Source organism: Drosophila sulfurigaster, chromosome 3 (genome assembly GCF_023558435.1).
Source record: "Drosophila sulfurigaster albostrigata strain 15112-1811.04 chromosome 3, ASM2355843v2, whole genome shotgun sequence".
NCBI lineage: Eukaryota > Metazoa > Arthropoda > Insecta > Diptera > Drosophilidae > Drosophila > Drosophila sulfurigaster.
Window position 1 is genome coordinate 6,633,129 of NC_084883.1, and position 15,348 is coordinate 6,648,476.

General features: G+C 43.0%; 3 protein-coding genes across 8 annotated transcripts; 1 reads left to right on the top strand and 2 right to left on the bottom strand.

Moving 5' to 3' along the window:
- The first annotated feature begins 112 nt into the window (after positions 1-112).
- LOC133844308 (serine-enriched protein) lies at positions 113-10,305 on the top strand. Of its 6 annotated transcripts, none has more exons than XM_062278235.1 (9): positions 113-170; positions 1,077-1,182; positions 2,228-2,407; positions 2,585-2,743; positions 3,218-3,256; positions 4,344-4,461; positions 4,522-4,853; positions 4,920-5,060; positions 5,237-5,522. In XM_062278235.1, exons 3-9 carry the CDS (start codon positions 2,237-2,239, stop codon positions 5,417-5,419), a joined length of 1,143 nt encoding a protein of 380 aa, XP_062134219.1. In that variant the 5' UTR covers positions 113-170; positions 1,077-1,182; positions 2,228-2,236; the 3' UTR covers positions 5,420-5,522. The 6 variants fall into 6 exon arrangements, with proteins under 6 accessions (XP_062134219.1, XP_062134218.1, XP_062134221.1 ...); XM_062278234.1 differs by having other exon boundaries at positions 115-192; XM_062278237.1 differs by lacking the exon at positions 113-170 and having other exon boundaries at positions 234-1,182; positions 5,237-5,287; positions 5,465-10,305.
- A 538-nt stretch (positions 10,306-10,843) lies between these two features.
- On the bottom strand, positions 10,844-12,711 carry LOC133844307 (alpha-amylase-related protein). Its single transcript, XM_062278231.1, has 2 exons — positions 11,893-12,711; positions 10,844-11,839 (listed from the first exon to the last, which is right to left on the bottom strand). Exons 1-2 carry the CDS (start codon positions 12,532-12,534, stop codon positions 11,012-11,014), a joined length of 1,470 nt encoding a protein of 489 aa, XP_062134215.1. The 5' UTR covers positions 12,535-12,711; the 3' UTR covers positions 10,844-11,011.
- Positions 12,712-12,981: 270 nt separating this feature from the next.
- LOC133844314 (sodium channel protein Nach) lies at positions 12,982-15,294 on the bottom strand. The gene is given in 6 exon segments (XM_062278243.1): positions 12,982-13,555; positions 13,614-13,717; positions 13,776-13,950; positions 13,953-14,758; positions 14,812-15,134; positions 15,137-15,294. Coding segments are annotated over 6 exon segments (1,683 nt in total). The 5' UTR covers positions 15,176-15,294; the 3' UTR covers positions 12,982-13,319.
- Between the last annotated feature and the right edge of the window lie 54 nt (positions 15,295-15,348).

A 15,348-nucleotide genomic window follows, 5' to 3' on the forward strand; every position in this document is an offset into this window, starting at 1 on the left:
TGGCTGACATATCGAAGGAAACTCCTTTTGATGTAGACACAATAATTACGAGTACAGCGAGCATGAACGGGGCATGCGAATGAAAAAGTATCTGCTGCGTCTGCAGAACGTTCCCGTGCTTCGTGCGAAACGGTTCATTAAATTTCATCGCGTTCCACCAAAAAAGCACTGTGTGTGTGTGTGCCTGTTACTGTAAATGTGATTGCGTGTGTGTGTGTGTGTGTGTCAATTTCAGCTGAATAGTTAGAAATTGTTTGATTTCATCATTTGTAGTTGCTTTTTGAAATCGAGCGAGCACACAACATACTTACGAGTAGTGATTATTGCCTTGGCTTTTTGCATTTTCAAATTTGATTTGGGAGCCTTCTCCCAGTTTGATGCGAGTCTGTGTGTGTTTACGTGTGTGCGTTGCTTTCTTTGCTTCTTTCGTTGTTTAGCAAATACCCACGTACACGTTACGTATACGCTACGTACACGGACACGTACACGTACACGTACACGTACACAAACACAAATACATACACACGCGTTGTGAAAAGTGAAAGTGACGCCCCAAACAGCGTTTGGAGCATTTCGGAAGAGAACAAGAAGAACTTTCGCATTTTTTACATATCGCTCGCAACGCTTTAGCAAAGTAATTTTCCTTTTACTTCGTATACAAAAGTTTTATCCACAAAATTTTGCGCAACTTGCTAAAATCGTTTTTCTAATTTAATTTTGAGGCCAACCAGGCCAACCTTCACCCCGCATCACGTTCTCTCCCTCTCTCTTTCTTACTCTGTCTCCCTCTCTCTTTCTCGATGTCTATAGTATTTCTCTCTTTCTCTCGGCGTCTTCTAATTTATGCGTAGCACATACCAATTTTGCACACACTTATACACAGCACATTTTTGAACGTCTCCCCTTGCCCCTCGCCAAACAATTCGCATGCTGTAAATTCAATAGCTAAATGTTTTCTTACATTTCCGTGACTCATTTTGTACAATTGTTTTAATCGAGAATTAATAATTTACTTCGAACTTTTATTCCGAACTTTACATTTTGATATTATAATAATTTTAATACCGATTTGACAGTCAACATGATTTAATATTAAGCTGAAAAACGGATTTCGAAATCCGTTTCAAAAACTTAATAGCCATTTTTGTACTGAGGCCAGAACATATATTCACTTTGCAACAGGTAAGTAAAGTGCATTTTTAATGTTTATTCATTTATTCATTAAATTCTCTGTGAGTCAGCGAGTTCGCTCCCAATTCGCATGGCTTGAGACATAATAACGAAACTCATTTCTTAATAGTCACAAAGTTGGTAAAATTGAAGTTCAATACAGAATATTTATGTAATTCAATAAGGTTTCTGAGCAAAATTTTTTAAATCTGAAATCAGGTAACATTTGCAATATTTTGAAAGTAATTTCTTTTTAATTTCAAAGTTTTCTAATTGTATCCAAAGTAATTTTCGATTTGGTCCTTCATTCTGCATGCTTAATCTTGGTTAATAACTCGATTTCGTAATCCCCTAAAGGAATATGCTCGAATTGCTGACCCGTGGCCAGACTTGTATAATGAAAGTCAACCCAGCATCCAATCACAGACTGACTGTACATATTTTGAACGTATTATTGTTGTTTTATTTCGTTTCATTTTTTTGTTGCTTCCATGTAGTTACTGTTCTGTAATATTATTGTTGTTGTGGTCCTTGTCTCGTGGCATTTCTCGCCATTGTAATTGTAATTTATATGCTCCATGCTCCGCTCCATTCAAGGCCATATCCAATGCAGGTGCTACACGCACGGCTACCCACAGACTGTTGCACAGACAGTCACAGCCACAGACACAGACAACTGCCAGATGAGTGAGTGTGTGTGCGTGTGTGTGTGAGTGTCTGCGAGTGTGAATGTGTGGGTGTATTTGTGTGTGCTTGCGATTGGGAACTGGAAAGTGTTTGTTGGCATTGTTCTTTCTGTGCGCCAGAATTACAATTTAATTACTTGGGAGTCCTTGCAGTATTAAAGGATCAACACACAAGCGAGCAGCATCAATGCGCGTATTTATAGCACTTTTCAATTAAGTTCCGTTGGCTCAACCAAAGCCGCTGACATCCTAAAGTATCCCCTCCCTTACTCTATCTTTCTTCTACGTGTATACGCGACAAGCGACACTCTCTCTTCCCCAATTAGTCGGACAAACAATGCTTAAATGTCAAGTTGCGCGTATCGTTACAGTAAACCCACATGCCCGAGGCATTGATACTACCCGGCATGGCTGACGCAGAGCCGGACCTATCAACGTTCGAGAATAAAACTGGACTTGCCGAGGACATGAAGTTCCTGGCGTCCATGCCCGAGCTATGCGACGTTACCTTCCTCGTCGGTGACACCCGCGAGCCAGTTTGCGCCGTCAAGGTAGGCAATGTGTGTGCGTTTGTCTGTGTGTTACTGTGTGTCACAGGGCAAAACGCCCATGTGTGTGCTAAAATCAGGTCACTGCGTAATCGACGCAGCATCAAACTAAACCCTCAATCAACTCTCTCTCTCTCTCTCTCTCTCTCTCTCTCTCTCTCTGTTCTTTTTGCTTCTCAGGCTGTGCTTGCGTCGCGTTCCCGCGTGTTTGCCAAAATGCTCTATGCTGCCCCATCGCCGCAGCGGAAGAGGGAGACCACCACCAAGGAGAATAAGCTGCGGCTCTTCCTCAAACGCTCCTCGGAACCCCTGCTGAATCTACAGAATGCGGCACAACAGGTTCGTATTTATAATCGATTAATAGGGTAGAGGCCTTTCGATACTACAATATGGAAATATCAATATGTGGATATATGTATGTGGAAGTGGCCAAAAGGGACTGGCAATGGGAATGGGAATGTGTATGCGTATGTGTGTATCTGTGTGCGTTTCGATGTGCGTATTCGGGCAGCGTGTATGTGTATTGGTATGAGTGTATAAGTATTGGGGGATATTACTATGTCATGTATTTCTTTTAGTTTCTTCTTAATCAATACCTATATTTTTATTTTCTGTTTTCATTTCCAGCATACGAGTACTGTATTTTTTTTGTACATTTTTTGTAAATATTTCAATGACAAAATAAAGATATCGAAATACTTGAAATACATTTTAATAATATCAATGTTTTGTGTATTCTCCGTTCTCTGTTGTGACTCCATTCCCAAACCATCCAATATATACCAAAAACTTTCATAAAAACTAAACAAATAGAGAACCGGTTTCACCCAACAATTAGCTCCGATACCCGAGGTAAACGCTTAGTACCCAAGCGGCTAATGTTGTGTATGTGTATGTTGTGTACGTGTGTGCGTGTGTGTATCCGCCTCTTTATGCGGCAATGTATTTAGTTATAGCTAAGTAATGTCGTGTGTCCTAGTTAATCTAATAATAAATACTACTAACCTACATATATGTTTTACGAGAATGTGTGTTATTGCATTCAGGGGAGCAATTTTTGCCAATGACAAAAGTCTGTGCTTCGAAGCTGCATCAAAAACAACATATTTCCCTCCAACTGAATGTCTTTCTGAATATTATACTTTTCTAACTCTATGCTTTCCTATTCGACTTAATTGATTGCATACTGTAAAGCTATATCTATAAACTTAATATACTTTTGGTGCAGTTAAGCAAGAACAAACTTTAGCAGAAACATCTTCCGATAAGACGGCCAAATTCATGATAATGATACTCTTCTCATATTGTAAGCTGACTGCAATGAGAAAACTATCGCTTATAGTTCTTAAGGGCGTCATTTAAATATCTTAAAAATTAATTAAATTTCTTTAAAGAACCATTTCGGGCTGATTTTGCCCAAATAACTATGTTATATATTTAATTCAGACAACAGTCTTTGTCCGATCTAACCAATCCCTACCTAAGAACGGTGAACTACAACTTGATTAATTTTAATATATGCTAAAATTAGGTTGCGACATAATATCAATACTGTTTGCTTGAATGTGTATTGCATCTAACATGTGGCTTTCCCCTTTTCCTATTTCAAAAATAAATTAGACTATTGTCTGCCTAAATATAATATATTCTCTACTGGAATGTATATTTTAATTGGCTCTATTCTTCCAACTTTTGCTAACTCTGCGTTAAATGCCAATAACGTTTATTTTTGTAAATAATAATCTTCTTATAATATATATTTTTATGTATGCATCTCATTACTGTCTTATTCTATGTTTCCCCAAATTAAAGCTCGAATTTGGAATATGTTATTTAATTGTTATGATCGTGCTAGCTGTCTTATAAGTATTTAGTTAGCTGTAGTTAATATTCAGTTAATCTCTACAACATTCACTAATTCGAATATTTGCATTTATAGCCCTCAGGTCAACAGCACCAAACGTTGATCATTGAGGAGTTCGAACCGGATGTCTTCCGCCAACTTATTGAGTACATCCACACGGGCTGTGTGACCCTACAACCTCGCACCCTTTTGGGTAAGAACTGGTCTAACTTATTTGAGAGCACCTTATTCTAATTATCCCTTAATCGATCAGGTGTCATGAATGCTGCTGATTACTATGGCCTGGAGGAACTGCGACGTGCCTGTGCTGGCTTTGTGCAGTGTTGCATTAATGTGGACACTGTATGCGCTCTGCTTGCCTCCGCAGAGAGATACATTCAGTACAAGTGCACCAAAACCTTGGTGCAGAAGGTGCTCGAGTTTGTGGATGAACATGGCAATGAGGTGCTGAATCTGGGCAGTTTCACGCTCTTGCCGCAGCATGTCGTGCGTCTGATACTGGCGAGGGAGGAGCTGAGAGCCGATGAGTTCACCAAGTTTCAAGCGGCTCTTATGTGGAGTAAGAAGTACTATGATAACAATCCAGTAAGTTTAATTGTGTCAATTGTTTCGCTTAGTTTTCTAATTTCTTACCCCATTTGTGTCTTTCAGAACATTGACATTAAAGAGATATTGGGCACTTTTCTGGAGTACATTCAATTCCACAAGATACCTGCCAATGTGCTAATGCGAGAGATTCATCCATTGAATCTCGTGCCTTACGCCATCATCATGAATGCGCTGGCCTACCAGGTGGGTTGTGTGTGCTTTGATTGCCTAAATGTTGTTTGGCTTCTTTGGTGTTTAACTCAGTGTCATTCATGCCACATCACCCATCTATATCTGTCTATCTATTTATCCATCTGTCGTCCATCGTCCATGCTATCCATCCTGTTGTCCCCCTTTATGTCTGATTCTACAACTTGCAGGCAGACCCAGAAAGCATCGACCCCGGAAAGCTGTCTCCCAACTCTAGCCGAGTAAGACGTGCCCGCCAGAATCAGGGCAGATCGATGTCCGTGCAAAGCTCCCTGGATCCTTATGGCTCCAACACCACGCTCAGTTCCAGCGGCAGCAGCGACCCCACCAGTGGTGCCCATCATAGCAACTAACATAAGTTGAACGGCCCCTCCTCCTCCTCCTCGTCCCATAACCAGCAGAACCGCCATCGCCACCACCACCAATCCCTCCCCAAGATACGCAAGGCCAAGTCACAATCATTCCGTACTCGCCGAAGTCCCTCCGAGCGACGCAGTCCCAATGCTCCCGCTCTCACCCTCAACACTAGTGCTGCCAATGGCGAGAAAAAGCGTAGTCCGTTGACACCCAAGAGTCCAGTGCTCCCGCAACCCGAATCAAAGAGTCCCGGAAGCAGCTCCCAGAAGACGCCTACATCGTTGTCACGCCAGGGCACGCTCCGTGCCTCCAGTCGACGCAAGAACAGCGGCCAGTTGACCATATCGCTGAGTGCCCAGAACCAAGGTCGTCGCAGTCCAGTGGGACTCAATGATCGCAGTCCGCAGGGACGACGTAGTCCACTGTTTCCCAGTAGCGGCCTGAGATCGCCCAATGATCAGCCTAGTCCAACGGCCAGAAGTCCAACGGGTGATTCACAACGTCGCAGTCCAACATTCAGTATTCAGCTACAAGAACGACGCTCACCGCTGGGTTCAGTGGCGCCATCGGACTTCAGTTGCCAGGCGGGCACATCCGGAACAAGACGCAGTCCCACATCCACGGTACATGTGCAGGACATGGCCACCGAGCCCGAAGAGGCTGGATTCGTAGGCCTGAAGCGGCCATCGATTAATCTCTTCACGCCCATCTATTTCGCCAGTGAGAAGCGCAGTCCCATGGGTCCCATACCGCCCATAACTGTATCCAATCCCGCCGAGACGTACAAGAGTGCCGAGCGTGAACGCGAGGCAGCCGAAGCAGCGGCGCGGGAGCGGGAGAAAGAAGCAGCCCAGTCACAGCCGCCGCCAGAGAAGAAGAGTGTGATGCGGGAGATTCTGGCGTTTGTGCGAAAGCCTTCCAAGCACATATCGACACGTACCAATCGCTTTGCAAATGCATTTACAAGAGCCGAGTCAGGATCCTCCAGTGGCCCTCTGATACGTCAGAGCACGTTCTCCGCTAGTCCGGCAGCTTCGTCGACGGCCGCCAAGAGTGCTGTACAAAAGCAAATGTCTGAGGTCGGATTTGAACCAAAGATGTCGCTAAAATTTGCACACTACACGAAAATGTCGTTAAAGCTACGCCGCTCGGCACGACGGGAGGAGGAGGAGAAACAACAACAGCAGCAGCAGAGGGCATCAGCAGTGAACTCAGCGGCAGGCTCTAAACGAGCTAGCGCGGACTCGAATGCAGGTACACAGGATCAGGTAGGTGGATCCGGAGCTGAGGAGGATCTGCCATTCGAGCTGGCGAATGTGCACTTTGAGAAGGTAGGTGAGTCCTATATCAAGCATGAACGACTTCGTGAATTGGTCGAACCCGAGCCGGAACCAGAGACCCCAGCGGAAACACCAGCAGACAATGAACCCGAACCAGCAGATGCAGCTATGGCACAATTCGTCGAGGAGGTCACCAACTCCCTTAAAGTGGTGGCACTCAATGGAGAGTCAGGTGTGCCGGCCGTGCATCATTTCACCCGACGTTCAGAAAGTCGGGAGCCGATTGAGCCGCGAATTAGCGAGGAGCGTGAATCGGACTCCAATGATCTGATAATACCCGAAGAGCTGCGGGCGGAGCTTGTAGAGATTTTGAAAGCCTATGCACCAGAGCCAGTTTATGTTAATCTGCAGGCGTTGCGGCGCGAAACGGAGGAGGCGGAGGCGGTGGCACGTGCCGTTGCGGAGGCAGCTGCTGCTGTTGCTGCCGCCGCCGCTGCCACAGCAGTGTTACCGCCACCGCCGGAGAAGCTACCGCTGCAGTGTCCTACTATTGAGTTTGAGCCGCCATCACGTCGCTCGTCCTTTGATCCGCCGCGTTCACCGTTTCTGGAGCAGCTGCGCAGCCCGGGCGTCGATACCGACACCGATCTGATCAATCTGCAGCGCCTGGACTCGGGTGGCGACAGTTTCGAGATGGTCGATGGTGATCGCAAATCTAGTCGGGCCGAATCCAGCTTCGATTGTCCCTATTCCTCGCGTGACACCAGCTTCGATGTATCGATCTCACGCTATCAGTCCACCAGCTATGAAGATCAAACCTCTAGTTTTGAGATCGTCGACACTGATGATCGTCGTCGTCACATTGATCTTCGCAAGAGCTCCATTGAGCTAGTCGATGCGGAGACCTTTCAACGCTCCGGCTCTTCATGTGGCCGCAAATCGTCGCTTGAGACGCACTTTGACTACACGCCTTCGGAGACGAGCGGTATGACACCCGCCCGTTCCCCCAATTTCCCAATGACCAAGAAGCAGAAAGCAGAACACTTTCGACAGCTGCACATATCGCCCTTCAGTGCCTTTTCGCGGGCACGCAGCCCGCTCTCCCAGCAGACCTCCTCGAATTACAGCTCGCGCGATAGCTACGACTCCAGCTCATCCTATCCGCATGGCCATGAGCCGCAGCGTAGTCCATATGCTGATCCCAGCAAAAAGCATTTCCCGCTCACCATTAAGCAACGCGAGGAGGAGGTCAAAACCTTCTTGTGCACCGATCTGCGCTGTGCATCGATATTTGAGCCACGGCCCAGCTCGGTGCTCACCCAACAGCTATCCACGGGCTCTATGTCAACGCCCTCGGCATCGGGTTACAGTGCACCCCGAGTTCCTGGCAGCATGGGGAGTGCTGTTGCCATGCCCAGTGGCGGCGGCATTGGAGTTGGCATCACTGTCGGTGCTGGCCCAGCACATGCAAATGCTTCGCTTGGCTCCTGCGGCTTCTCCAGTGGCAGTGAGTTTGAGCCGCCATCACCGAGGCGTGCTGCCAGCGCCTCGCCCAAGCACACCTTTACATTTCGCATAGTTATGAAAAAGGTGGATAGCTCACCGGAAGCATTGTGCCCGGAACGGCATCGATCGCGCATTATCGATCGTTATCGTCGTCGGGACAGTCGACGCAAACGCATCCACGATGCGGGCAAAAGTTTCTAGGTGTCAGTTGAAGGCATGGATGCAGACAGCAGTCCATGCACAGCCAGAGGCAAAATCAAGCAACAACCGCGACTATCTTTAGGAAAGCAATCTATAATAATAGTTTAGCACAGATAAACAAATTAATTGTTCTAACCTCACATGTATCTTATGATCATCTATTTAAATCCCAATAAGGATTGATGATTTTTTTTCAAAAAGGAATACAATTTTTGACAATCTATGTGTTTATTCAATCCAAGGTTTTGCTATGTAAGTCTCTATACAAACTCGAATGAAATAATATCCCCAGTTTTATACAAAAACTTTCAGCAAACTAGTTGTAACTTACAAAAACATCTGAGGAGCTCAATGCGAATATCAAACTTTATAAAATGGTTCTGGTTTTAGGCCGTTTCAAAGCTCTATATGATAGGTGACAATTGTAATATATATACTCTTGAATTTCTATAATATAGAATAAGACAGACGATTTCTACATTGAGGCAAGAATTCATTATAAATACATAACATAGATGGGTATTCTTATACAGTAAACTTGGGTCATGCTTGCAAGGTACAAACTAAAATTTACATGGAAATAAATTATAAAAAAATTGTTTTTCAAACATACGAAAAAATAAGATAAATGCAAAAAAAGGTACTCGTAAATGAAATATTCTAAAGATCTACAAATATATGTGAAACAATAATTCCTCCCACGATTTACCTGATTACTAATTAAACAATAGAGCGTACACGATGTACTTATATACTTATACATGAATATACACAGATGTATGTAACATATGTATGTATAAGCCTACATAATGTTATTATTATATTATAACTAAATGTTGTAATATTTGTGTGCAATAAGAAACAAATATTACGAGTGTGTACGCATTTTACGTGGTTCCTGTTATATATACATACATACATATATTACGTATTACAAATTTTTGATGGACTAGCGTAATACATACCTAATAATAACATTACTTGAACGAAGCGCATAATTTATATTGTTCAAAGAAACAAATCATACGCATAAAAATGATCAATTCTAAATGTAAAATGATGCTATTGCTAGGGACTCCGTTTGATTACTTTTAAGACTCGATAACTAGTATAATTCGGACAAAATTATTCTTAGTCATAACTTATACTTATATGTATTTGTATATCGCATTATACTCGTATGTATTTATGTAAATATGAATATGATGTGTATGTACATATAAAGCTGGATTTGGGGCCGTACTTAAATCTTAAATTAAAACTTTTGTGCCGAAAATTATTAAGAAGATATACTGTACTTAAAAAACGAAAAAAACAAACCATATATTCATAAAGGAACAAATTAAACTAATAACTAATGTTTAATGTTGTTCGAGCAGTTTTTTGAACTCTGTGTTTGTTTGTTAAATGAAAATCTTAAATTTAAGCAATCTATGTGGTGTCTATAGATCATTAGTTCTTAACTATTCTCATTTGTCATAATGATTTATGAAAGCATTAAGAGAACTTACAAAGAAAAAAGAAAGAAAATCTAAAAATATCAACATTTTACAGGTATTTACGCATATTAAGCATTTAATTATACATAGTTATTACCATTACATTAATATAGATATATGTATGTACGTATTTACACGATATTTCATTACATTGACAACTCCAGACACAACCCAAACAAAAAAAAAGAAAGAAAACATAAACAACAACAGCCATAACAGAACAAGAGCCACAGATGTATGTATGATGAACTACCTACATACGGTTGTATCGATTGTGAACGGAACTTAGAATAATTTTTGTATAACTAACATGAATGCAAGTAGTTGAGACGTTGCTATTTTGATTTGTAGTTGCTTGTTTTTCACAACTAAAAAAAAACTAATCAAAAACAAAAATTTGAATTCAAAACGCTTGACAATTTGTAGTAATCGAGAGCGATCGATATCGGATTTTGATTTGCCTGTGAATGCTTGAAAGGATTAGCCAAAAGCTGAAGGTAGCTCGAAACACTCAACTACAATTTCACAAATGCGACTTTCTTCTATTTACAGACATGTTTTCTAGCGGACTCGTTCAAGACGCTTTTGTTGATCTACCCTCTTCTAATCACAAGATCTATCAATCGGATGTGGGATAAAACTCTCGTACACATGTGGCCAACGGCATTTTAATCAAACAAATAATAATCAAATTGACATTTGTATATCGATTTATAAAGGCATACATACACACACACATATATATATATATATATGTATATATATATATATATATATATTGGATTGGTTTGGCATAGTGAGACTATTTGTTAGAAAAACCAAATCCACACTTCCAGTTTGCAGTTAGAATCAAGTTTAAAAGAAAATGTGTATACTTTCCATTTGTATCGTTTGTGTCGTTATCGTTATCGTTACAGTTATCGATCTATCGAACTATAATAAGTATGTATGTGTATTTGAGGGCGATGGATTCGTTTCAGCCAAATTATTATATTACTTTATGTGCGATTTATTGTAATTTGTGAAATAAAAGCAAAATCAATGTCGTTGTTTGAAATTATTCCGACTACGACTATCGATTCTAGATTCACAGTCTTCCATTCTATAATCGGGCGTTTGAGTGCAGTGCCAGCACACCATCGAACTCATCAGAACCAATGCTAATGTAGCCATAGCCATAATTATCTACGGTCACAGACTTTCCAGTGCACTGACCATCAATCAGGTTACCAGAGATGACATCACAGTAAACGCCAGCTGGCAAACAAGTTTGAAGATTCTCGGATAGATTGTACTGATTATTGTTGAAGGCGACGAAACCTTTGTTTCCACGACAGAAAGCGATCTGGTTGTCGCCGTTGTCCCACCAGTTAGACAGCTCAGTGCCACGCACGGCGTTCTTGAAGCCAACCATGTTGTAGATTTGGCGCCAGCGATGCTCACAGATCCAGCCGTTAGTGCATCCGCCATCGGCATCAAAAACGGGTGAAATGATGCGCTCCTGGGCATCTTGTGGAGGCGCCTGGTCACGATCTTCGAAGCCAAATGAGCTCATCACCTGACTGATGCCGTAGGGGTAGGCCAAATGGAAGGCAGTGGCCATTTTGTATTGTTTAGCTGACTTGTAGTTCAATTCCTGACCACCATCACGCTGGTTATCATGGTTGTCCACAAAGGTCAACGCCTGCTCGGAGGGCAGGAAACCCCATGCAGTGCCCCAGCTTTGCAGCCACTTCAATGCATTGTTGCCACGGAAAGCCTTGCCGATTTCCTCAGAGAAGCGGAACTCTGTGACTGCGCCAAGACTTGTGTACTCGTCACGGGAGACAGTTTCGTGGCCATGATCGATGACCTCCTGGTAGATAAAAGGCCTAGCGTTGTGAGGGAAGCCATGGTCAGTGTTGAGATCCCGCATATTGCTGAAAATATACTGATAGAACAACATTAGGACTGCGCCTAGATGAAAATAATCGATTCACTTACATCCAGATCATCAGCGGCCATGTGCTTGGCGGCATCCACACGGAATCCAGCAACACCCAACTTGATTAGATGATCGAGGACTTCAATGAGCTGAGTGCGCACATAGTCGCTGCTTTGATCCAAATCCTTAAGACCCACCAGTTCACACTCCTGCACTTGGAATCGATCGTTCCAATCGTAGATCTCGCAGCTGGGATGAAAGTCCTGGGCTGTGTATGGCACAGCTGGGAATGATTTGGAGCGGGGTTCGGCCACAGAGCCACCAGTGCCGCTGGCCGTGCCATCAAAGTCGCCAGACATGTGATTCAGCAGGACATCAACATAGATGCGAACGCCCACATCGTTGCAGCGACGTACCATGGATGCGAACTCTAATTCATTGCCAGAGCGTGTTATCAACTTGTAGGAGATGGGCTGATAACGTTCCCACCATGGACGACCCTCCGAAATTATGTTCTCAGCCACAGGGCTCACCTGCACGCCTGCATAGCCTCGGGGAGCTAGGAAATCCTCACATTCCTGTGCAATATCATCCCATTTCCATTCAAACAAATGCACAATCGTATTGCGATTTCCCCACCAATGTGGATTGTGCTGCGCCAGTGCCGTGGCGAGCAAACAGAGTAACGTCAACTTGAACATTTCAAAGAACTGTGGGAATATACCATGTCACGCTCCACTTTTATATGAACGTCCTAATCTAATCGTTGCTTGACGTGGGATTTGCGAGCTTCGCGTGGTGCCAAAATTTACAGCCATCCCGATGGCGATTTTGTGGTGCGAATTTATGGTGGCATCGCTTAACTGACGTGTTGACCTATGGTAACAGCTAGGGCCAGATATCAAGATTCTTGAGTTCCGTATAAAAACAATACTCTAGCATGAAGAAGATGGTAATATTTGTTTGTATACAAATTGATACAAACATTGAATTGCGCGCCAACGATTTGCTTGGAATTTTATCGATATTTTCGGGTAGTCGATTTTCACACGCAGCCGAACGATATTTAGGGACTTATACTTTGCGATACTTCGATAACAATTGACTAAAGAATGTTTCCTAAAAATCAATGTTATATATTTAATAGAATTTGTAAGAATAAAATAAGATAAATAAATTTAAACGTATGGGCAGAATTTGATTTTTAAGATAGTTTCATTGCTTACGAAAGTGTGCCCGTTGTGCACAGAAAAAAACAGAGAGCTACAAATGTTGATGAGTTAAAATGTTGCCAAGCTGAAATGTTGATGAGCAAAGTGGAATGTGGCTGAGTCCAATTATATGTGTTGCTAATGTATTATGGACGATTAACAAATAATTGCAGTGTATTTAAACTTCGCAGCAATTGAAATTGCTTTAACTCGTTATTTATTTGTCTATTGCAATTTATGACAGTATTTGAAATTTGTTATCACCAAACAACTGATTAGTTATGACCTGCGATATAGAAAACAGATTTCTGCTGATTACTGCTCTTGTCACCTGCGCGCTTAGCTGGTGGCCAGGCAAAGTTCGGGCGTCGGTGTAACATTTGAAGTTTCTGTCGGGCCCGACATTCCTGAACGTAATTTCGGCGCAGTATTATAGAAAAATAGTAGATTATCTCCACTAGAGACAACATGCTCATGCCCACAAACAGACTGAAGGCACTTCCAAGATTTGCTATCAAATGGTTAATCAAAGTAATTAAAGTGGAACCAAGTCAACAACTTTTACTTACAGACCAAAGTAACCATATTGGAGAGCAGATCCACACGCACCCGCCGATAAACCTGAGAGTTGACAAAGATATGGACGATGGCATCATTCTCTTCGATGCCATCGCTATCGAATTAAAGATTACGATATAGTTTTCTTGAAATGAATTTATCTTTGAACTTACTAGAATGGATCAATGACAGGCATGTTTAGTTGCAACCCAGAGTTCGAGATCTGCACATCGTAATCGTAGTGTTCACAGGTCAAAGGGCAGTTACACTGCGTCTTCCGTTGACGTGTGATGATGGCAGCTGTGAGTGAGATGCTTGTACTCGCAGTAAACAAAAAAAATATTAAGGATACCTACGAAAGTTATCTACAAGGCAGGGAATATCACGAAAGGAGCAAATGCGTTCCCTGGTGCGATTAAAGTCAAAGAAATATGTGTGACAGCCACAGAACTTGATCATGTTGCTGACCCGACAGTTTAGCTCACAGTTGGGATACACATATTCCGGAAAGTACCGCAATTGAAACTCATTCCGGAAAATGCAATTCCGTTGTTCAATCGATAATGCCTTGACCGCCTCTGAGCAGAAAGTCTGCTCGATGCGAAGAGTGGCAAATGATTCGGTATTGAGACCGAGAAACTTGCAGATGGCATGTGCACTGGGAAAGGCATCAGTCTCTTGAATCAGAAGCTTGAAGCCATGTGAATAGGATTTAAGTGCATCGTAGTTCTCGTCCTTGTAACGCAGTATCAACGACAAGCCATTGTCTAGACCACCAGCCGCTTGTTGGGCAGTAAAATTGATGCTGAAATGTTATAATATTATATAATATAGATAGACTTGATTATACCCGGCTATAGCCCACCCGCGCTGACGAAGGTTGAAGGAGCAGCAGTGGCCGAAGAAGGTCTTCGACAGCTGAAAGAGTTGATTGCAATTCATAATATCGCCGTGAAAGCGACAGCGATAAAGCAACTCATCGCAGTCCCAACGCAGACGATCGACAAATTGATTCATGGTCAGATTGTTATGCAGCAGCAAGGACTCCATAATCTCGATCTCCTCCTGCGAGAAACGTTCATCGTCCAGCATGAAGCCATAGAATATGTGCAAGTGCTGCAGCACATCAGCAGCTTGAACGTCATCGGTCATGTTCCTGAAAGTTCAGATATAAAATTAAGCTATCCCAGCTCCAAGTTCTGCTCTCACAGTGTTTCGATGAATGCCTTGGACTTGGCCATGTTGAACAGCACTTCGGGGCAGATGGTAACGGGCGGAAAGAAGAGTTTGCTCACGGGCGTGTGATCGCTTTCCACATTCATGCGCGTCGGGCTTCGTCGATAGTCCGCGTAGAAGGTCTGCGCCATGACAAAGGCGCAGATGAACATTACTACCGAGATGAGTATCCAAACAAAGTGCACAATGCGATTAGTGTCCTTGTCTCGGGTATACTTGAGGCCATGTATGCTGCTTGTGGCGCAGAAATCGTTCCAGGTGCGTTCGACAGCGCCGCGTAATGCTGACTTTTTTTTGGATCGATTTCCTCGGGACTCAGCTCTTCCTCGTGACCCATTGTCAAGACTACTACTCGAAATGGAATGTGTTCAGCCTGCTCGGCTGTTCGTCCTTTTATAAGGACATCAATGGGTGTGACTGATGTGCGATTGGCAGGCGTACAACTAATTATTAATATTCACTTAAATCAGACCCGTTTCCTCCTCCAAAGGCATGTCCAATTACTTACAT